Source organism: Geosmithia morbida (assembly GCF_012550715.1).
Source record: "Geosmithia morbida isolate 1262 chromosome Unknown scaffold_3, whole genome shotgun sequence".
Taxonomy (NCBI): Eukaryota; Fungi; Ascomycota; class Sordariomycetes; order Hypocreales; family Bionectriaceae; genus Geosmithia; species Geosmithia morbida.
In genome coordinates, this window is record NW_023336190.1 from 274,588 (window position 1) to 297,140 (window position 22,553).

The 22,553-nt window shown below is 55.4% G+C and overlaps 6 protein-coding genes across 6 annotated transcripts; 4 read left to right on the plus strand and 2 right to left on the minus strand.

Annotated features, from left to right (window-relative positions):
• Positions 1-1,405: 1,405 nt before the first annotated feature.
• On the plus strand, positions 1,406-4,156 carry GMORB2_5033 (Tubulin-tyrosine ligase family; the record flags this gene model as incomplete). Its single annotated transcript, XM_035467007.1, has 3 exons — positions 1,406-2,298; positions 2,378-2,446; positions 2,755-4,156. 3 exons carry the CDS (start codon positions 1,406-1,408, stop codon positions 4,154-4,156), a joined length of 2,364 nt encoding a protein of 787 aa, XP_035323019.1.
• A 2,479-nt stretch (positions 4,157-6,635) lies between these two features.
• GMORB2_5034 (P-type Ca2+ transporter type 2C) lies at positions 6,636-11,071 on the plus strand (the record flags this gene model as incomplete). The annotated part of the gene is made up of 3 exons (XM_035467008.1): positions 6,636-6,685; positions 6,775-10,143; positions 10,267-11,071. The coding sequence occupies 3 exons, from the start codon at positions 6,636-6,638 to the stop codon at positions 11,069-11,071; spliced, it is 4,224 nt and encodes a 1,407-aa protein (XP_035323020.1).
• Positions 11,072-12,748: 1,677 nt separating this feature from the next.
• GMORB2_5035 (NAD+-dependent protein deacetylase SIR2) lies at positions 12,749-14,483 on the plus strand (the record flags this gene model as incomplete). The annotated part of the gene is made up of 2 exons (XM_035467009.1): positions 12,749-12,998; positions 13,123-14,483. 2 exons carry the CDS (start codon positions 12,749-12,751, stop codon positions 14,481-14,483), a joined length of 1,611 nt encoding a protein of 536 aa, XP_035323021.1.
• Positions 14,484-14,648: 165 nt separating this feature from the next.
• On the minus strand, positions 14,649-18,173 carry GMORB2_5036 (SCY1-like protein 2; the record flags this gene model as incomplete). Its single annotated transcript, XM_035467010.1, has 4 exons — positions 14,649-14,689; positions 15,286-16,497; positions 16,650-17,490; positions 17,568-18,173. The coding sequence occupies 4 exons, from the start codon at positions 18,171-18,173 to the stop codon at positions 14,649-14,651; spliced, it is 2,700 nt and encodes an 899-aa protein (XP_035323022.1).
• A 1,222-nt stretch (positions 18,174-19,395) lies between these two features.
• GMORB2_5037 (branched-chain amino acid aminotransferase) lies at positions 19,396-20,757 on the plus strand (the record flags this gene model as incomplete). Its single annotated transcript, XM_035467011.1, has 2 exons — positions 19,396-19,624; positions 19,742-20,757. The coding sequence occupies 2 exons, from the start codon at positions 19,396-19,398 to the stop codon at positions 20,755-20,757; spliced, it is 1,245 nt and encodes a 414-aa protein (XP_035323023.1).
• A 579-nt stretch (positions 20,758-21,336) lies between these two features.
• Positions 21,337-21,840, minus strand: GMORB2_5038 (NADH ubiquinone oxidoreductase; the record flags this gene model as incomplete). Its single annotated transcript, XM_035467012.1, has 2 exons — positions 21,337-21,424; positions 21,587-21,840. 2 exons carry the CDS (start codon positions 21,838-21,840, stop codon positions 21,337-21,339), a joined length of 342 nt encoding a protein of 113 aa, XP_035323024.1.
• Positions 21,841-22,553: the final 713 nt, after the last annotated feature.

Sequence of the window (22,553 nt, forward strand, 5' to 3'; positions counted from 1 at the left end):
AAAAAAAAAGGATAGTTTGTGATTTCTTAATACTCTGCATTGTCAAGACGAAGGGTTACAGGTATCTTCGACTGGCATGCCCGTTTTTTTTTCTTTTTCGAATAAGCTGAGCAAGAGACAGACAGATATAGGAAGGGGGCTTTTTTTTTCATTTCTCTTTCTTCTGGTTCTTCTGTGCGTTTTTCTTTTCATCATCTTTTCTTGATTGTTTATTCCTCCTTACCTTTTTGTCTTCTTGATAATCATGACGACATGAAAATTGGACAAGGCGTTGCAGGTCTACGTCTGAAGCAAAACAGCTCGTTGACGACCTCGACCTGGCAGATTGGAAACACCAAGAGCAAAACAAAAGAAAGAGAGACATGGGAGGTTAATATCGTCAGTATTATTAGATAGCATAGCTGATTGTTCCAATTCAAATGGTTCAACATACCTTTTCCATTCCGTTTATTCGTGAATGCCTCTAAGACTCGGTCCACAAGAAGTAATATGTAGTGAACAGCACCAGCTGATAGTTGGCTCATACTTGATATTGGGAGCAGATTTCGTCCCTGCCTGACCTTCACGCTGTCTAGTATTGGCAAGAATTGCCCTCGACCGCACTCCCAACTTATGTCATCGCAAGTGGAAGTCAAGGCCCTGGCAGACACGATCGAGAGGATTGTAAGGCAGCACTGCAAGCCGCAGGAACGTCCTACTTTAGAGAATGTCTTGAAGCATGCTTGGGTCCGCGCCGAAAATTAGTCGTTGGTAGAAAGCCTCAGCGTGTAATTAGTCATTATATGTAAAGATGACGCTGGCTGTAGCTGCCGTTCTTGTTATGAGTGCATCGCTCCTTCCGTTGTTGCCATTATGTTGCCATTTCGCACCGATGTCGCTCCTTTTATCGTTTCTGGAACTCCTACGTATAGATATGCATCCATCATACCTTGCATTATTGCTATTATACCGTGAGGCCGCTGATACTACCGTTGCTGCTGTGGTTTTCTCTTCTTTTGCTTCTCGTAGGGGAGAAGAAAAGGTACCTTCATGTAGTACTAGTACTTTTATAAGTACATATTAATATATACTTGGGGTTGTGATGGTACAATATGTGTCAACGATTGAGCAATAATGGTAGAAGCAAGCTCGGCGTATATCGGGATGGCCCCACCATTGCTGGGTTTTTGGCACATGTCGCCCCTCGTTTGTGCCCCTCGTTTGTGCCCCTCGTTGAATCGCGCTTCTCCATCGCTTATTTGACTCTCTACGAAGAGGACGACGACGACAGACGCTTTCTTCGCATACAGTTGATTAGGCGAGCTGTAAAGGGGGAGGCATTGGTGCTCTTTGTAATATACGACTCGAGATACTGTCACTCTTTTACATCGATCTACCAAGTTTTGCTCTCCATTCCAACTACAAGATGCACATCCTCGTCACCAACGACGACGGCCCTCCGTCCGCGCACGCATCCCCCTACGTGCACTGCCTGATACGGCATCTCCAGGCGGCAGGACACACGGTTTCGGTATGCCTCCCGGACACGCAGCGATCGTGGATTGGCAAGGCGCATATGATTGGAAAGACAGTGAAGCCGGTCTACTACCGCCCCTCCAAAGCGCAGCCGACGGATCAGGAGGAAGGCACGCGTCACGCCCTGCCGTCTCCTGAGGGTTCTGGCGAGGAAGAATGGGTTCTCGTAGATGGCACTCCTGCATCATGTGTCCAGATTGGCCTGCACCACTATTTCAAGGACCGCGGGCCCGTGGACCTCGTTGTCAGCGGACCCAACTACGGACGCAACACGACGGCCGTCTTCGCCCTCAGCTCGGGCACTCTGGGCGCTGCTCTCGAGGCGGCCGCCTGCCGCGCACGATCCATCGCAGTCAGCTTCGCCTTCTTTTCACGGAACCATGACCCGGAGATCATCGAGGCCGCCTGTGCGCATAGCGTCCGCGTGATCCACGCCCTATACGAACAGTGGCCCACGGACCGATCCGTCGACCTATACAGCGTCAACGTGCCTCTTGTTGAGGGCGTTGGCAAGAACAAGACCCTCTTCACGGATATACTGCAGAACTACTGGAGCGGCTCCAGCTGCTTCCAGGAAATTGAGGGCGAGGCAGGAGAGGCTCACATCGAGGAAGAGGCCATTCGGGAGGGCAGAGGGGGGAAGGAGAATGGTACTTCCAAGCTCGCTACGAACCACAAGCACAAACATTTCAAGTGGGCGCCTAGTTTTGAAGACGTTTACCAGAGTGTTGAGGAGTCGGGGCCTGGAAACGATGGCTGGGTGGTCAGGCAGGGACAGACGAGGTATGTCATCGCATGCTCTGCCTCTCTTGACAAACCTCTCTCCCATCTCTCTCTCACACCATATCTAACAACGGAACAGCGTTACTCCCATGAAGGCCAACTTTGCCACAACCATCCGTGCCGAGGATGCCAAGGAGCTAGAGCTGAAGTGAGTTTGTCCCTTTTATCCGGATATTGTTTCTATGTCGTTTTTTTTTTTTGGGGGGGGGGGGGGGGGAGGAAGTAGCGAGCGAAGCAAGAGCACGACATGGCTGTTGGTTCAAGAGGGGGACAGCAAATAAAGGGATCTTTTGACGTTTTGAAATTCTCAGCCCAATGTAATTTATACATGTCGCTTCGCCTCTTTGCCGTTTTGTTGCGTTGCCTCATTCCCCCTCTTGAATGGAAGCCACAAGATTTCACCCTCGAGTTTCTTTCTCTTCTTCTATTTATTTCTCACGCGCGACAATCCGTTAGGCCAACTACGTCAGCAAAAGACCCAGTGACCCAGAGTCTGCCCATCAGGCCAGCACGAGATGGCGCGTCAGGGATCGAAGCCATTGTATGCTACGGTGATGACTACGTGCAGCCGCTGATTCTGTCGGCCATGGAATCTGTATTCCCAGCGGGGCTGGTGTCACAGCGGACAGAAATGCCATCATCACTATCCCAGGTGGTGGCGTCCTCCACAGCATCTGAGCCGAGGATCCTGGCCATTACGCAGTACGAGGACGTAGACTTTGAGTTTGCGGCCGAGCACAACAAGACGTGCATGGTCAACAGCTACATGATCCGCAAGGCGCTGATTAGGAAGCACCACCTCTCGACAACGGTGGACCACTGGGTGGCCAAGAAGCCGGAGTCGCTGCTGAAGCAGCACACGAAGCGCAGCGAGGCCTTTGAGGTGGACTATGCCGAGTTCCTGGACGACGCGCTGGTCGAGGCGTTTGACCTACGAGAGAGCATGTACCGCAACGCCAAGGTCGAGGATGCCGATCAGAGGGAGTGGTGGATCCTGAAGCCTGGCATGAGTGACGGCGGACAAGGGATAAGGCTGTTTTCCACCATGGAGGAGCTTCAGGATATCTTTGACAGGTGGGAGCCGGAAAGTGACGTTGACGAAGATGAAAACGATGGCAGTGGTGAGGGCGGTGAGGGCGGTGAGGGTAAAAGTGGCGGCGGCGGCGGTGGCGGCGACACAATCATGGCTTCACACCTCCGTCACTTTGTTGCCCAGCCGTATATCCACCCTCCCCTGCTGCTGCCCAACGACGGGCGCAAGTTTCATATACGCACGTACGTGTGCTGCACAGGTAGCCTGAAGGTCTACGTCTACCGACACATGCTCGCCCTGTTTGCGGGCAAGCCCTACGTGGCGCCAGGCACCGAAGCCGAGCCGGACTCGTACCTGACAAACACGTGCCTACAGACGACTGACGACAACGGTGATACGAGAAGCAACGTCAGTCGTTTCTGGGACCTTGCCAAAGACCAGCAGACAGGCCCGGGCATTCCCAGCGAAAGGCTCGAGTCCCTGTTCCGGCAGGTCTGCGGCGTCTCGGGAGAAGTATTCGAGGCTGCGGCCAGGGCCATGCCCATACACTTCCAGACGTCGCCCAACGTCTTTGAGGTGTTCGGGCTGGATTTCCTGGTGGACGCCGACTACGAGGCCTGGCTTCTCGAGGTCAACGCCTTTCCCGACTTCAAGCAGACGGGTAGTGACCTGAGTGACATCGTCGGCGGGCTCTGGGAGGGCGTTCTGCGCTGTGCCGTGGCACCGTTTCTCCTACGGCCCGACGAGCTGGAACAGGTGAAGAATAGTCAGAAGGATGATGACGGTATGGTGCTGGTCAAGGATATTGACCTTGGGAGGGGTTGAGGGCATAGTCTACGACGCACTATGCAACGCACTCCGCCGTGGAGTATTTGGTAGTAGAGTAGTATTATTATATGGGCTGCTGTACTCCGTAGATATAGTGATGTTAATACAAATTCATCAGAGGCCATCACCCAAACCCCTCCCCCCCCCCCCCCTTCTCTGAGCAAGAAGAAGACGCCCCATGATCCCTGCCCCCCTCATCCCGGTACACACGACTCATCCATGGTCGTTGCGTCATAGAAACCTCACCGACTCAACCTACGTTTCTTTCCCTCTCAAATATACAGATAATGGGTGGGAGAAAAGAAAAGAAAAAAAAAACGTTAGGCTCGCGTGCGTTGTGTCGCGGCTTGAATGGCTGGAAAAATGATGCATTCGGTTCGGTCTGCAATATGCATCCCCCCCCTCCCCTCCCTCTCCCCCTCATTCTCACCCCTTGTAATTTGAAAGAGTTGATATTCATGCTTGCTTGTTTACGCTCGTTTCCACAGGGCAAGAGAAAGGAGAGACGGGTGCGAATCATCTGGTGCCAGACCATACATAGCAGCTCATGAGCGTTTCATCCATGCCGGGCTCGTTACGGGTATCACAGGTAATATCAATTACATAGTGCTGGTAGCCACGAACTTGGCTTATAGCGTTAGTGTGCTGATGTGCGCTGAATCCTGGTCGATCCTTCGGTAATAACAAACTGGTAGATAATAGCGTGGCCTGCGATGGACGAGCACTAACGTATTACGGTAAACGGAGGTTGGGTTGGGCTGGCTCGGTGGACTGTGCTCTGTAATATCATGTCCACGGTCCACTGAGTCCGCCCAGCGAGTACGAGTGATAACAGTACAAGTAGCTGTACGAGTACGGCCTGGCTCCACCAATTGGCAATCGTCCCCCACTTCGGGGATAACAGTGGGACCATGTGCAGCGCCAGGCTGGTAATACAGTGATAATATCACTTGTAGTAGTGGGGCTCTCTAGACCTACGAGTACTTTACTGCCTGCAGCAGCAGTTAATAGTGGGCTGATGGTGATGACCCGGGGGGCCAACGTGGATGACATTACCAGCACACTGCCAGCATCTGACAGCGCTTCCATCAACCGAATACTTGGCGTTATTAGTGCCCGTGCTTGATAGCGGTCCGATCGTTACTTCACACGAGCGGTGATGTCTGGAGGGGCTCACGGAAGTAATGTCGTGGTGATAACATGATGGTCACATCTGCACTAGTCAGCACAAGGGCCATGTGACAGACATAAAAGACGTGAGAGACCCGCGATATACTATATGCATGTCAATGTTGGTTTTTTTTTTTTTTTTTNTGTTATCGACTGCTGGCAGGGGTGGGTTCCATCCACACTGACATGTAGTTTTTTTTTTTTTTTTTTTTTGACCAGCGGGAAATGCAGCTGTCTCGCATGTGTCGGTCGCGTACTCGTAGTTCCCCCACATGCTCAGAGCTTGACCTGATATTCGCAGATATCCCTCCCCCCCAGTGATGATCAGTGGAATAGTTCAATACTACTACTCTCCGATGCCTGGGAACCACTACGAGTACAATGGAGAAATACGGGCCGTCGCTGAACGTAGTAGCAGCAACGCTAGTACGAGAATTCTGATACCATGTGTAATGATGAATGCCGAAGTACGGATATAAGGTCCACGGTACTCCCCCGGGATGCTATAGTCTACTCGTAATATATGACATAAGTACGAGTACATTATTATATGGTTGTTTTATTAATTTCATCATTTTAATCAGCCATGCAGATCTAACCAATAGATATCCATATAGAAGATTGCACAGCCTCGGTTTCATCGAGCTCTGGTCCTTCCCTTGAGTGTTAGTCGGTCTTGCTTTGTATTATCGGGAGAGAAAGAAGAGATCCACTGCATTAATCCCAAGAGACTAGAGTAGAGAAAAGAATATCCCGAAGAAGAAAGAAAAGAAGAAGAAAAATTAAACCCGGCTAAAGTCACCCCACAATACGCCCGTCACCGATACACGCACACACAACGACACAACCGTCTATCGCCACTTCCTTCCTCTTTACCTTTCCCCCCTCAGACCTAAACTTCATTCTTCTCCCATCTCACAAACACCCTTAACCTTGATCTGGGTGGCTGGGCGTCGAGAGCTATGCCTGTCTTTGTGGCCTTGCCTTGAAAGCAGTTACGCTCTCTTCCTCTCCCGTGCCTTCCCCCTCTGTTCACTTCTTCTCTCCTTCCTTACTTGCTACTACTCGTACTCATTCTCCATTTTCTCGTCTACTACCATTCTATTCTATATTCATTCTTCCCTTCCCTCAATCAATATCAGGTGGATCCCTTCCTATTCCTTCAAAACCCATCCGCTAATGCAGTCGCCCTGATATACTACGTTCGTCGCCTTGCTGCGGTTGGTTTCACCCAACTCTTTCCGAGAGGACGAGTCCTTCCGGGATTGTATCGCCAGCGAAAGAGAGAGAGAGAGAGACGCGCGCCATGGCCGACAGAAACAGTCCACCATCGCCCCCGGCTGCGAGACCGAGAGCGTGAGTCTTTGATTCGAGAGATATATATCCCTTTGCGCGCCGCGCTGCGGGAGCTGTGGACGTCAATCTGACCATTATACGACTGCCAGTCCGACCATTACAATCGACACGGCTGTCGAGGAGCCTCCGCACAATTCTGCAGAATCATCGCAGCAGTCGCAGCCGCAGTCGCCTCAGATCAACGAGCCTCCGAATCTCACCCAGGCGGCCAGCCACGACCTGCGAGCAGGGGGAGCCGCCCAACTCCCCGGACTTCACATCCAGACGTCGTTTGACAGCAAACGCAGCCTTCCCACCAGCCCCCACAACGTCTCGAGCCCGACGCACTCCATCAACCGCGACGGCGACCACCCCTTCCTCGAGGTCCCGGGCAACCGACGCGCCAAGGATGACTCGATTGACTCAGCAGATGTGCCCCCCAGCATCTCCTCGCAGGGCAACATGACGGCCGTCACGTCCAACACGGCTTCGGACCAGGCCAAGAAGACGCCGCGCAACGAGGTCATTATGCACGACACGTCCGCCCTCGATCCCGATGTCGGCACCGAGCACCTCTTCCACGTCGACAACAACCCTTTCGCCTTCACCCCCGGCCAGCTCGTCAAGATGTACGATCCCAAGTCCCTCGCCGCCTTCTACCGTCTTGGAGGTCTCGAGGGCCTTGAAAAGGGCCTGCGCACCGATCGCAAGGCCGGCCTGAGCATCGACGAACAACGCCTCGACGGGCGCGTCAGCTTCGAGGAGGCCACGGGTGAGGCCAGCCTCGATGCTGCTGCCCCTGCTGCCCCTACTGCCGAGACCACGCCCTTGTCTCTCCCCCGAGCTGCTACTGCCGCCGCGAGCGGTTCCGCCAAGCAATTCGAGGACCGCCTCCGCGTCTTTCACGACAATCGCATCCCCGAACGCAAGGGTAAGAACCTGCTCCAGCTCATGTGGCTCACCATGCAGGACAAGGTCCTGGTCCTCCTCAGTGTTGCCGCCGTCGTCAGCCTTGCCGTCGGCCTCTACCAGGCGCTGTCGCAGAAGCCGAGGAGCGGGAGGCGGGCTGCTGGCGATGACGGGCCCTCGATCGAATGGGTCGAGGGCGTCGCCATCATGGTCGCCATTGCCATCGTCGTCCTCGTCGGATCCCTCGTGGACTGGAGCAAGGAGAGGCGTTTCGCCAAGCTCAACCAGAAGAAGCAGGACCGCTTCGTCAAGGCGATACGCTCCGGCAACACGACCGAGGTGTCCGTCTACGACCTGATGCCCGGCGACGTCGTCTACATCGAACCCGGTGACATGATCCCTGCCGACGGTGTCCTGATTGAAGGCTTCAACGTGACGTGCGACGAGTCTCAGGCCACGGGAGAGTCAGACCTGATCCGCAAGCGATCCGGCGATGACGTCTTCTACGCCATCCAGAACAACGAGGAGCTCAAGAAGATGGATCCCTTCATACAGTCTGGTGCCCGCGTCACCGAGGGCGCCGGCACCTACCTCGTCACCTGCACCGGTGTCCACTCGTCATACGGCAAGATCCTCATGTCGCTCAACGACGAGCCCGAGATGACACCGCTCCAGCACAAGCTCAACGTCATCGCCATCTGGATTGCCAAGTTTGGTACCGCCGCCGCTAGCCTCCTGTTCGTCGTCCTGTTCATCAAGTTCTGCGTCAGGCTGCCCAAGCTCGGACCCGACGTCACGCCGGCCGAGAAGGGGCAGATGTTCATCGACATCTTCCTCGTAGTCGTCACCATCATCGTCGTCGCCGTCCCCGAAGGCCTGCCCCTCGCCGTCACCCTCGCCCTCGCCTACGCCATGGTCCGCATGGTCAAGGACAACAACCTCGTCCGCCACCTCAAGGCCTGCGAGGTCATGGGAAACGCCACCTGCATCTGCTCTGACAAGACCGGTACCCTGACCCAGAACGTCATGCACGTCGTCGCAGGCACCTTTGGTGTCCATCACCGGTTCGGTGGGGTTCTCGGGGAGGGGGAGGCGAGGTCAGCTTCGGCAAGCGACAACGGCGGCGACGACGCCAAGTCTCCGCAGAAGTGCGTCTCGCAGCTCAGCGAGGCGACCCGTTGCATCTTGATCGAGTCCATCGCACTCAACTCTACAGCATTCGAGGGCGAGCAGGACGGCGAGATGCGCTTCATCGGATCCAAGACGGAGACGGCCCTGCTGCTGTTCGCTCGCGACCTCGCCGGCATGGGACCCGTGCAGGAGCTGCGGGAGGGCGCAACGACGCTGCAGCTGCTGCCCTTCGACTCGGGACGCAAGGCCATGGGCGTCGTGGTCAAGCTGCCGGACGGTGGGGCGCGGCTGTACGTCAAGGGAGCTTCGGAGATCATACTGGGCAAGTGCGGGTCGATGCTGGGAGACCCGACCAAGGACGCGTCGACGACCAGGATGGACCCCGAGGACATGAAGAGCGTCTCGGCCCTCATCGACCAGTACGCGTCGCGGTCGCTGCGCACGATTGGCGTGGCGTACCGCGACTTCTCGTCATGGCCGCCGCGCGAGGGCCGCCGGTCCGAGAACAATCCCGCCGAGGTGGACATGGAGAGCTTGTTCGAGGACCTGACGTTCATCGCCATGGTGGGTATCCAGGATCCTCTGCGTGCCGGAGTACCGGAGTCGGTCGCGCTGTGCCAGAAGGCCGGCGTGACGGTGCGGATGGTGACCGGCGATAACAAGCTGACGGCGCAGGCCATCGCCAGGGAGTGCGGGATCCTCCAACCCGGCGGCGTGGTCATGGAGGGGCCCGAGTTCCGCAACCTGAGCCGGCAGCAGCAGGAAGAGGTCGCGCCGCGTCTACAGGTGCTCGCGCGGTCGAGCCCGGAGGACAAGAGAATTCTGGTGCGCCTTCTCCGCGACCGGAACGAGATAGTGGCGGTGACGGGTGACGGGACCAACGACGCGCCGGCTCTCAAGACGGCCGACGTAGGCTTCTCGATGGGCCAGTCAGGCACCGAGGTGGCCAAGGAGGCGTCGTCCATCATCCTCATGGACGACAACTTTGTCAGCATTGTCAGCGCTCTGAAGTGGGGCCGGGCCGTCAACGACGCCGTCAAGCGCTTCCTGCAGTTCCAGCTGACGGTCAACGTGACGGCGCTCACCCTGGCGTTCGTGACGGCCGTGTCCAGCGACGACGAGGAATCGGTCCTCACAGCTGTCCAGCTGCTCTGGGTCAACCTCATCATGGACACGCTCGCGGCCCTCGCGCTCGCCACGGACCCGCCCCAGCACAGCATCCTCGACAGGAAACCCGAGCCTCGGACCGCATCCATCATCACGACGTGCATGTGGAAGATGATTCTTGGACAGGCAATGTACCAGCTGCTCATCACCTTTCTGCTCTATTACGGAGGCCCCAACGGTGTGCTGCCCCTGGACTACCAGCCTTCCAGCAAGGAGATCTCTACCTTGGTGTTTAACACGTTCGTCTGGATGCAAATCTTTAACCAGTGGAAGTGAGTACATGCCCTTCCCCCCGCCCCCTCTCCCCTCGATGATCGAACAGTGCCATACGGACGGAGAAGGAAAGGTGGGGTGGGGGAGAGAGAAGAGAACGGAGAAGTACTGACCAAACGTAGCAATCGCCGCCTGGACAACAACCTCAACATCTTTGAAGGGATCCTGCAGAACCCGTATTTCATCGCCATCAGCACCCTCATCAGCGGCGCACAGGTCATCATCATCTTCTTCGGCGGCGCAGCCTTCTCGATCTCGTCGGACGGGCAGTCGGGAGCCATGTGGGGCATCGCACTCGTGCTCGGCTTCATTTCGATTCCTGTGGGCGTGCTGATCCGGTTCGTCCCGGACTCGTTCGTGTCGGCCCTGGTACCTGGGTTCGTCAAGAGGCGCGTGGCAGCCTCGGCAGCGGCCTCGTCCTCGTCCTCTTCCTCGCCGGCCTCGCCGGACGGCAAGACGCCCGGTCTCAAGGTGTCGGACGAGGAGCTGGGCCGTCTGTACCCGGAGCCCCTGCTCGAGCTCCGCGACGAGCTGAAGTTCATGCGCCGGATGAGGGGCGGTCGGCTCAACCAGCTCACCTTCGCGGTCAGGCACCCCGCCGAAGTGATGCTGCCCAGGTCGAGGAGCAACGCGTCGAGGTCGAGGTCGAGGTCGAACTCAGTCCAGCCGCCCGCCACGCTGAACGACAACGACGGCGCTCACGATGCGGGCGAATCCGGTGGTGCCGAGGCGCCTAGCTCCACGACGCCAGAGCCGAGGAGGTCGAGATCGATGAGGTCGAGATCCAATTCTGCGCTCGGTGCGCCCACCGTCATGGCGGGTATCGTCGCTGCCGGCGTGGCAGCTGGATGGTCACCGGTCTCTCAGCAGCATCAAGGGCAGTGGCCTACCTCACCTTCTTCGTATTCGAATAAAGGCATAGACTGATGATTCATCTTATCCTTGGTCCTCTAATTTTTTTTTCTTAAAAAAACCCCTTTCGTTCTCCCTCCTCTCTCTTCTGCTGTGCTTCTCTACTCTAGCCATTTTAATACGATTCTGTGTAACTTTTGATCTCCTCCTTCCCTTCTCCCACCCCTTTTCTATCCGATCCTGTCCTGTCCTGTCCGAGTCTCTCTCTCTCTCTTCCGTCATAACAGTCTTCTACTTCTTCTCCTTCTTCTTCTTTCACAACTCTTTTTCCCCATCGAGTTCTTCAGCATTCGGATTTCGTCTAGCATTTGAGTAGCGCTCTGAGACTTCTCTTCCCTGTCGTTTCATCAGATGGCACATGTCTCTTTGTCCGTCCTGTTTTTTTTTGTCTTGTATGCATTTACAAGAGATGATGAGATGATGTTTTAGGAGTTTTTAGCAGGATTGAAACCAGTCAGAAATATGACAAATGAGGAGAAATAACAGTTATGCCGATGTTTCTGCGTGCATGCTGTGAGCCAAGGACAGTCCTTGGTAGGGTCATCGGAGGCATTCTATGCTCTACCAGCGACAGGAACGAGAAGTTGTAACAAGGCTCTAACGTAATATGTGGTATCACGAGGGTATCACGAGCAGAGCGAGGACCTGTCCTGGTAGGGCATTGAAGGCAATCTGTGCCTCAGTGAAAACGAAGAATTCATGAGTTACGACAAGTACTAATATGCTACTACGAGCAAGACGACGTGTCGTAACATGAGCACAGGTGAACGAGGGAGGATGGAGTGGCCAAGGTGATAGGGGTTGTTTAGGGTAGGTGAAGTTGGGAGAGGTTGAGGTCATCAGGGACAATAGGAGAAGACTGTCCATTTCATTCACACGGAATAAATCAGACTTGATGGAAGGAGCTCTTCACAAAGACTACTATGAAGGGATCGGGATGGATTATCATCATAGTAGCGATAGCATATACCGTAGTCTGTGCGTCGTTGTGCGAGTGTGTGTACGTAAGTGAGTTACTGATTGGGGGAGAAGGAAAGAGGCGAATTGATTGACTTGGTGCTTTTCCCTTTCTCTCTCTCTCTCTCCCTCTCCTCTCCCTCTCTCCCTTCCTTTTCCCACCTCGTTCCTCACCAAATTTCTTGGGTGCATCTGCGTTCCACCACGCATGTTTCCAGGTTCTTCTACGTTTTCTTCTTTCCCTTCCTCGACTGTAGACATCTCTCTATCTCTCTCATTCACATCTCATCTCCCTTCCCCCTTCTCACAAAGAAGAGCTCTCGAAAGCACTCAAAGCACTCCGTGCACATACACACACACACACATCTCACCTTCTTGTGGAAACCTTTCTCTGCTATATTTCCGAGACGGGAAAAGCAAGCAGACAATCAAACAAGCACTTGGTAGCTCTCAACAGACGCTCACCCTTGACGGTTCACGCTTCACTTGACCAATCGGGTTCTGCTCACTCTTATTCTCTCATCTGACGCACTGTACACATCCAGGGGGGGAATACGGTCAGATATATCGAGGATTTTGGAATAAGGAGCACTGCACACGGAGACAAGCACAGGATCATTGCGAGCGTAGCGAGGATCGGAAGAAAAAAGAGAGGACCAGAAAAATTCCAAGCTCTGCTACGAGCGAAGCGAAAAAGCCAAGCTCATAGTGAGCGTAGCGAGGGCTAGAAGAAAAATGCCCAAGGACCGTCAACGTGGTGCCGCCAAGGGCGTTCACCTCGCCAGCGGCAAATCCAGCGCTGACAAGGCCGTCGAGGAAGTTCCGGAGAATGCTACACCTGACCAGCTTCGGGATGCGGCCGTGACGGTGTCCCTGACCGACCTGGAGGAGAGGGTGGCTGATGTTCGTGATTCGTGGGAGACGGAGTCATTGTTTGAAGATGTCTTTGAAGAGTTGAATGCCGATTCATCCGCGTCTACATCTGGTGAGTCTCTCTCTCTCTCTCTCTCTCCCCTCTCTCTCTTGGTCCGCATTGTGCCTGTCAAGTGATCATCCCCTTTCCATCCTTCCATCTCCAACATAAAGTGCTGACCCTGTACCCAAACCAGACGACGACGGCACACCCAGAAGCATCTGCTCGCCGGAAGAGTCGAGCCGTCTGCGTCGAGAGCTGCGCGAGTACGGGCCGGCCGTGTTCTGCGAGCGCACCGTCGACTCCGGACGCTACACGGCCAAGAAGCTTCTGACGGCCTTTGGCCTCAAGCCGCCGGGCTTCCTCGAGGGCGCGCCCGACGAGGACTACCACAACCTGCTGTCGCTAGCCATGACGCGCGAGCTGTCGAAGCGGGCCAAGCTGCCGCGGTACAACAGCGTGTCGGACGCCGTGGACCTGATCAGGCGGTCGTCCAACATCGTGGTACTCACCGGCGCCGGCATCTCGACGTCCCTGGGCATCCCCGACTTCCGGTCCAAGGGGACGGGCCTGTACTCCAAGCTGGAGCACCTCGGGCTCAGCGACCCGCAGGAGGTCTTCGACATCGACGTCTTCAGGGAGGACCCGTCCATATTCTACTCGGTGGCCAAGGACATCGTCCCCGCCACGGACCGCTTCACCCCGACTCACCAGTTCATCGCCATGCTGGACCGCCGCCGCAAGCTCCTGACCAACTACTCGCAGAACATTGATAACCTCGAGATCAAGGCCGGCGTCCCGCGCGACCGCCTCATCCAGTGCCACGGCTCCTTTGGCACCGCCACCTGCGTCCGCTGCGCCCACAGGATGGACGGCGAGGCCATCGTCCCGGATATCAAGGCCGGCATCATCCCCAGGTGTCCACGATGCATCCGGCACCTGCGCGCCGCCGTCCGCCCCTCCGTCAAGCGCAAGCGCTCCGCCGACAACACCGGAAGCAAGGATGCTACCGCCCGTCGTCGTCGTCGTCGTCGCCATCTCAACGACGACACCGCCTCTGCGGCGAATACCGACGACGACAGCCGTGATGACAACAACAAAAACAACAGCAACGACGACGACGACGACGACGACAATGACGGCGACGATGACGATGACGTCCTCGAATCTGCCGGCGTCATGAAACCCGACATCACCTTCTTCGGAGAGGCCCTTCCGGACGACTTCTCCCGCCGTCTGACCGAGCACGACCGCGATAGGGTGGACCTCGTCATCGTCATCGGAACATCCCTCAAGGTCACTCCCGTCTCCGAGATCGTCTCCTGGCTCCCCTCGCACATACCCCAGATCTACATATCCCGCCAGCCAGTGTCCCACATCAACTTTGACATTGACCTCCTGGGTGACTGCGACGTCGTCGTCGCCGAACTGTGCCGCCGTCTGGGATGGGACCTCGAGCACGAGATGGTCGATCCTGACGCCACCATATCCGTCACCGAGGACGAGGCTTGTGAGTATCGTCACTTTTTCAAAGAGGAGAAGCTCCAGGAGGCTTGATGCTTCTGTCGATGCTTCTTCTGCTTCTGCCCCCCGTTGATCTATTCAGTGCATCCATTTCTCCCTCGTCTCTCATCTCTTTTTTTCGGTCCCACTATTTGAAATAAAATAAAAAGCTACCTTGTTCACATGTCTTTCTGCATCGTCTCTTCTTTCCTCTTGCTCTTATTTCTTACGCTTGGTGTTTGGAGTTTGTTTTCGCTCTTCTTGTTTCATGTCAGCAGAACACATTCATTGTCAGTACCTTCTCCTTGCTCTTATCAACTGCGCCTTTTCTCTCTCTTCCTTTTTTTTGTCGATACTACTAGAAATCACATCGCCAGATATCAACCAGAGGGGAGGGGGGGTTTGGTTTGGGTTCMCCCCCCCCCCCCCCTCTGTTTCCTTTTTTCAAAGGAAGAAGAAAAAAAGAAGTTTTGGTTCATACCTTGTATTTACACTTGATCATTCCATCATGACGGTTCACTACATGCTACTCTAACCCAATACACTAATTTTCCTTTCCCAAATCCCCCCCCCCATCTATCAAATCTCTTTCTTGTTTGCGACAGAGGAGCCTATATCAGACTCTGGTATTTATCCAGCCCTGAACCTTGCTGCTGCTGCTGCTGCGGTTTCTGCTGAGCCGCCATACTAGCCCACGGGTTATGCTGCGGCTGCTGCTGCGGCTGCTGCTGCATGGGAGGCGTAGGCATGCTGAAACCTCCGAATCCGGAAGTTGTGGGCGTAGACATGCCACCACCAGGTGGCGGAGGTAGGGAGAATGATGAGGCGGGCGATGACGTCTTCTGTCCACCGATACTCATGCTTGCCATGGAGGAGCCTATCGCATTGCCAGAGACAGAGTAGTTTGGCGCTGCTGATGGCATGGCTGACGACGACCCAGAAGTATTAGATGCCCAGGGGTTGGCAGTGGCGGCAGTGGCGGCAGACCAGTTGATAGAGGAAGACTGCTGCTGTGAGACGGGTGCCGATGGTAGCGACGGGGGCGACGGCGACGAAAATGATGATTGAGGCTGCATCGGTTGGCTGAATTGTGTGGATGACGGGGTGAGGGATTCGAAGCGGTTCAGGTCGGGTGTGACAGTGCGGAAGCTGGACTGGGCCTTCGCCGAGGCAGTCTGGCTCAGGGGGCTAGTGGGCGCGGGCGTCGATGACCACGAGAATGTCGGGGCGGTGGGCTGTGGTGTGCTCCTGGCGGATGAGCGTGTCGCGGGTGCTGCCGCGACCGGGTTGGACACGATGCTATCCCAGCCGTTGTTGCTGCTGTTGGTGACATTGCTGATGCTGGTGGCAGATGCGGTGGTAGGCTTGCCCTTGACCAGGGACTCAAAGTCGTCGTCTGCACCGCCGGCTGCACTACCCTGGTCGAATGCGGTGCCGGTGACGCCCCCGAACGAGAGGAAGTCGTCGTTCTTGGTGCGGGCGGAGCCCGAAGGCCCGGCGCCGCCCAGCTCCTGCAGCTTGCGCGTCTGCTCGTCTTCGACCTGCTTGGACAGGATCTTGATGAGCTCCATAAAAGTCTGGAACTGCTTGAGTTCGAGCAGCGGGCCCAGACTCATGCTCCACAGGATGGGCAGAATGTCCATGGCGACGAAGTCGGCGTCGGCGGACTGGCCGACGATGCGCAGCACGTTGAGCGCCGACATCATGACGGCCGGCTCCTTGGTCTTGATGCCCTTGATCAGCGGCACAATCTTCTCCTGCATCGTGTACTTGTCCAGGGCGCTCGACGAAGACGTCTTCTTCTTCTGCTGCACGGGCAGCCCGTTGAGCCCGTCGTCAGTTGCGGCGTCTGTCGACCCGCCGCACAGCACAACAAACGACTGTAGACCGCGGACCTTGATGGCTAGGCTGTTTGTGCGCGTGAAGACGGCCGCGATGACGGGGAACAGCTCATTCTTGATGGTGCTGAAATCTAGGATTGGGAGGACTACAGGCAGACTGCGCAGGGCGACGTCGATGATGGAGTGGGTCGGGCATTCAATCGCGGCGATGAGCACCGGGAAGATGTCTGTTCGAGTGGTGATGCGTCAGCGGTACATTCACGGTGATGCACGTCTTGTACAAGACAAGGGAGGGAGGGAAAGAGGGGGAGGGAGGGAAAGAGGGGGAGGGAGGGAAAGAGGGGGAGGGAGGGAAAGAGGGAGAGGAAGATAGGCATACCATCTTTAAACTCTTTCCCCGAGCAATTATCCGCACACACAGCGAGGTTCTCCAGAAACACCATGAGACCGGCATCGCGAGCCGGGTCCTTCTCCTGCTGCCCCTGCTTCGGGTTGATGACGAATATGTCCTTGAGGGCGGGCCGGACCTTTTCGACAAATGTGCGACGCGACGAGGGAAGCAGTTCTAGGACCTTGAAGACATTTTGTAAGATGAGGGACATTAGATCGCGGTCCTTCAGCTCCTCGAGCAAGGCCGGCAGGAGCTTCTTCTCGATGACAGATTTGGGGAACGAAGGGAGCACCTTGACCAGTCCTCGCAGGAACTGGTTCTTCTCGTTGGGAGTCTTGGCGGGGAAACTGTCGAGGAAGCGGATGGTGGAGACGAGCACATTGTCAAAGTACTCGCTCTCCTGGAACTCCTTTGCTGTCAGGCGTTGGGCGGGTCGGCGGGTGATGAGCCGGGGGAGGACATGGCTCTCCAGGTCCCTCGGCAGGGGCCGCGACGAGAGAAACTTGTTGGACGTCGACGGGATGGTGGATGACGACGAGAAGATCTTCTTGTACGACGACAGGCTACCGTGCGCTTCCAGGGGTGACTTGTGTGGCGAGTTGTACAGAGAGACGCACAGCAAACCAAGCGAGAACATGTCGGCAGCCGCAGTCATGTTGTTGTCTATGACGAAGTCGGGAGACGTGTAGTCCAGGTCGAGCTGGACGAACCTGGGAAGCCGGGGGTCTGGGTTCAGCACCTCGTACAGGTTGATGCCATGTATCGACGTGGGCTTCGTCGAGCCTTCAATGGGACTGCAAAATGCCAGACCGCTGAGCTTCCAGTCGGACTGTTGCGCGTGCGTCAGAAAGAGGTATACATACGCATATACGGCGCGGTTCCAGGCCATCGGGGAAAAAAACATACCTTGGCATTGATGAGGACGGCATCAGGCGTAAGGTTCCCGTGGACCAGCCCAGCATTCTCGTGAAGGAACTCAAGAGCCTTGCTAATCTGTAGCAGACCCTTCTGAATCTCGAGCTCGTCAATCTCCAGCTCGCGACGCCTCCTCACGCCGTCTGCGTCTTCGGTGAAGTAGCGGCTGCCCTTGCCACCGGGACCCCCAGATCTCTCCTGGTCATCCTTGTCGTGCAGGACGCCTACGAGCGACGCCGTGACGGGTTCCGTGACGAACTGTAGCCCGCCGCCCCTCGTCTCCTCCACGGGCTCCACCAGTTCGAGGATGCTAGGGTGCCTCAGCTTGGCCAGACTGGAAGCCTCCTTCTTGAGCCGGTCGACGAGCTCTTCGACGGTGCGCTTGTACGAGGATCCGCTGCTGCGGCCACCCATGGAGCTGGCGTGCGTGTCTATCGTCTTCTTATCGAAGACGAAGACGCTATACGCCTTCCCTGTTGATTTCCGCTTGGCATCGTAAATCTTCCAGGGCCCGGCCGTCGACGTGAGGTTCTGGGAGATGGAGTAGTTGGAGGAGATGTTGGTAGACCCAATGGATTTGAGCGCTGAGGAAAACATGCTTGTCGTGATTCCTTCTCCTTCGTCCTTAGCTTTTCCGAGTGGCTTCTTCTTCGATTTTCTGGTTATCAAGGCGGGATCAGGTCGAGCACCGGCGCCGTGGTCATGTCGAGAGTGGCTTTCGTGGGGTTGATTCTTTGTCCGGTCGGGATATAGTATTATCCCACTGGGATGTGGTTGCGTCACGAAAGAGCGGGAGAGATGGGGCAATGGTGAATACCACCGAGTACGGGCCGGCCCAGTACAAGCGCGCGAAGATGGCACGACTCTTCCTGCTACAGCTACGGAAGGCTGTGGCGCGAGATAGTTTGATGCTGAGTGCTGGGTCGCGATAGCAGCATTGATCGTCGTTGATATTATTATTACGGATACGAGAACAGAAGCGCGGCGTGGCTTGATGGGATCCCAAATGTGGCTCGGCTAGCACCCCCTATGTGTGGCTTAGGCGATCCACTCGAGCAAGTAAATTCTAAAAGGGTCCAGGCAGGGGTGACCGACACCGGGCTTTACATACGGAGTATACAATGGTGTATTATTTGGCTATAACCTATTATTACTACATAGTATTACGAGCAGTGCGATTTGGTGGGTTGCCCAGCTGCTCGGGGCCCTAAGGCGGGTATGACGGTCCTGCTATGGAAAGTCCGACATGCCTAATTTGGAGCCTGGCTAGAGCTGCGTGCCTGGTCCCCTACGCTCAAGCCCTACAGCGCCTGTGTACTTATTAGTATGGGCGGTATCACGATGCAAGTGTAGCGGTCCCTCACCTAGTATCTATCACTTGCTGTAGAAGCGCGCTAAGAGTCACATACGATACCTGAGCAGTTGCACTGGACCCCGACTCCGATATCCCTCCGATGCCATATCTCTGCGTGCATTTCTAATCATAGCCTATCGTTTCTTCTGCTCGTCCTTCTTCTTCTTCTTCTCTTCCTTCTTTTCCATCTAGAGTCGCAACGATTTCAATCCTTGGAATTGTTCTCCTCCACCACCACCCTATAATTGAATTGATACCCCTCTCTTACTGGTCGTCTATCAAAGCTTGTTGAGATTTTGGGCGTCGTCCCGATACCTCAATCCCTGTCTCCCTCACCTCCTTCTGGGACCCACTTCGATATCTTCCATCTTTCTCACACGAGCACGCGACAAAATCGACCGATTATCACAACATATACACATACGCATACACGCACGCGCACACACGACTTTCACAACCGTCACAATGCGTTCAGCTCTTCGGTCCGCCAGCCTGAGGAGTGCCACGAGGGCCACACAGGTCACGAGGGCACTACCTGTCAGCTTTGCCGCTCGCTCTTACAGCGTCAAGGCCGATGCCGCCTCTGCCCCTAAGCTGCGTCCTCTGGATGCGTCCAAGCTTACCATCACCAAGACGCAAAACCCCAAGACCATCAGCAAGCCTGAGAACCTCGTCTTTGGCAACGAGTTCACCAGTAAGTCATTGCCAACCCCCGAGTGATCTGCTGCGCATATACTTTCTAACAGTGACCCCATCCACGGGGAGCACCTGTCCCATGATATTCTACACTGCTGACCACGATGTCTTCCAGACCACATGCTCACCGTTGAGTGGAACAAGCAAGACGGCTGGCTCGACCCCAAGATCATTCCCTACCAGAACCTCTCGCTGGACCCGGCGACGTGCGTCTTCCACTACGCCTTTGAGTGCTTCGAGGGTCTCAAGGCCTACAAGGACAAGCAGGGCCAGGTGCGCCTGTTCCGTCCGGACAAGAACATGAGCCGTCTGAACAGGTCGTCAGCACGCATCGCACTCCCGACATTTGAGCCCACGCAGCTCATCGAGCTCATCTCCAAGTTTGCCAACCTGGAGAAGGACATGGTCCCCGACCAGCGCGGCTATTCACTGTACCTACGCCCGACCATGATCGGCACGCAAAAGACGTTGGGTGTCGGCGCCCCCGGCTCCGCCCTGCTGTATGTCATTGCCTCGCCTGTGGGCCCCTACTACCCGACCGGGTTCAAGGCCATCTCGCTCGAGGCCACCGACTACGCCGTGCGCGCCTGGCCCGGCGGCGTCGGCGACAAGAAGCTCGGCGCCAACTACGCCCCCTGCATCGTTCCCCAGATCGAGGCCGGCACCCGCGGCTTCCAGCAGAACCTCTGGCTGTTCGGCGAGGAGCAGTACGTCACCGAGGTCGGCACCATGAACATGTTCGCCGCCATCAGAGACCGCGAGACGGGCCAGAAGGAGCTCGTCACCGCCCCAATCGACGGCACCATTCTCGAAGGCGTCACCCGCGATTCCGTCCTCAGCCTGGCCCGCGAGCGTCTCGTCCCCGAGGGTTGGAAGATATCCGAGCGCAAGTACACCATCAAGGATCTCGCCGACGCTGCCGCCGAGGGCCGCCTCCTCGAGGCTTTTGGCTCCGGTACTGCCGCCATCGTCAGCCCCATCCGCAAGATCTCGTGGCAGGGTAAGCTAATTGACTGCGGTCTCAAGGAGACCGAGGAATCGGGCGAAGTTGCTCTCCGTATGAAGAATTGGATGGAGGCTATCCAGTACGGTGACGAGGAGCACCCCTGGAGCTACGTGACCAAGGCTTAAAAGAAAGAGAAAAAAAAAACAATCGAAGATTTTTTCTTGGATATAGTGGGAATCTGGAGGCATTATTAGAAAAAAAAATTCATAAAATTATAGAGTCCAAAGGGGAATGAATGTTGACGGAGCGTTTGTGTTTCGATATTGGAACCTTGCGGAGGGAGGGCGTGGCAGTATCTTGTATTTCATTTACACATGAATTTATTGTATCGTGATTTGATAAAACTTGTCACTCAACTGTCCGTTTTCCTGCTAGAAGCCTTCTTGTTCCTTTAGATTTCCCATTTAGTCACAGTAGAGAATTTGCATGGAATTGATTGAGAGATGGACCGGTAAGAACAGTGTATATTTGTCAACAAAAGAGGAACAGAAAAAAAGGCCATCTCTTCCAAATATGGCTTGACCAAGACAAGTCTTTCAATGAATTTTCTGAAATAAAAAGAAAGACGCGAGCCGAATATACAAACAAACACGTAGTAAAAAAACGCAAAACGCAAAACCCACAGGTTCGCATTAACCTCCTAGCCGAGGCCGGCCGAGGTCAACATACGAAACGCGCACGCTATATCCCATCCCGTCCATTATTTATTCCTTCTTGATTGCCTCCGAGTCGGGCAGGATGCCCTCAGCCTCTAACCTCCGGCGAGCCTCCTCGAGAGCCCAGGTAGAGACGCTATGATGGTGTCAGTCATGGTTCTTTTGGGAAATGAGCAGTTTCCCCAGCTTTTCTCATTGCCTAACTCGCCTCCCACCTCCACATTCCCGAGGGAGGGGAAAAGGGGAGGGAAGGAACCAAGATGGTATCCTGGGAGCGTGACAGAATGTAAGGACCTACGTCGTGTCAGGCTTAAAGGCCAGAGCAACACCAGTAGCGACGAGGCTGCCGCAGAAGATGTACATGGGCCACTCCCAGCCCTCGGCCTCAGCCTTCTCTCCGGGCTTGACACCCCAGAGCCATCCGGTCGGCGGGTCGAAGTGGCTGCCGCCTCCCCCTTGGCGTCGGGTTGTCGTCGAGAGGTTCCTGGCTGAGGCGGCCGACGGGTTGCGGACACAGCGCAGGGAGTTGGTAGCGTGGCGAAGGATGGTCATTTCTGTCGATTGTGTATGTTTTTTTTGTCGTATTGGGGCGGAGAGCAGACGTTTGTCCTATTTTGATCGAGGGGAAGGGGGGTCGGAGTCGTACGCTCGGAGGGATGCGGAATGGAATAGGAGGAGTATTGTCCTTTTGACCGGTCGATCACGAAACCAACAACCCAAAAGCGCTCTGGGTGGCGTGGAGAAGGAGAGAAGCTTTGACCCGCTAATCCGGAGAGTCACGTGAGTTACTGGGGAAGGCCCGTTTTTATGTACCCAGATAGGGAGAGGAAGGTACGTACCCTCTTTGTCGCACCGCACCTTCCGTCTCTTTTTCTGCATTCAACTGACGTCTGATGATGGTCATCGTATGCCCGTCGAGGGCATGCCAACATCCCCGTTATCACGGCATCCATTTTTCTTCCAGTGCGTTCAGTCTGCTACCTGATTGAGGTCTCCTTGGTCTACCTAGACAATACATTGACCTATTATCATTTTTTTAAAATTCTAATTGACGATACCCCACATCCTCCGCAATTCCTTTGCCCCTCTAGACTGGTGGATATCTTCATCCCTGTTGGGCAATTTTGTCAACACACAAATCCTGTCCTCGGCCAGCATCATGCATCCCGCCATCAATCGTCGTCTGTTTCCATCTCCCAGTGACATTTGCTTGCCACATGTTTGATGCAGTACATGTGGAATCTCAGGATATCGGTCTGATACAA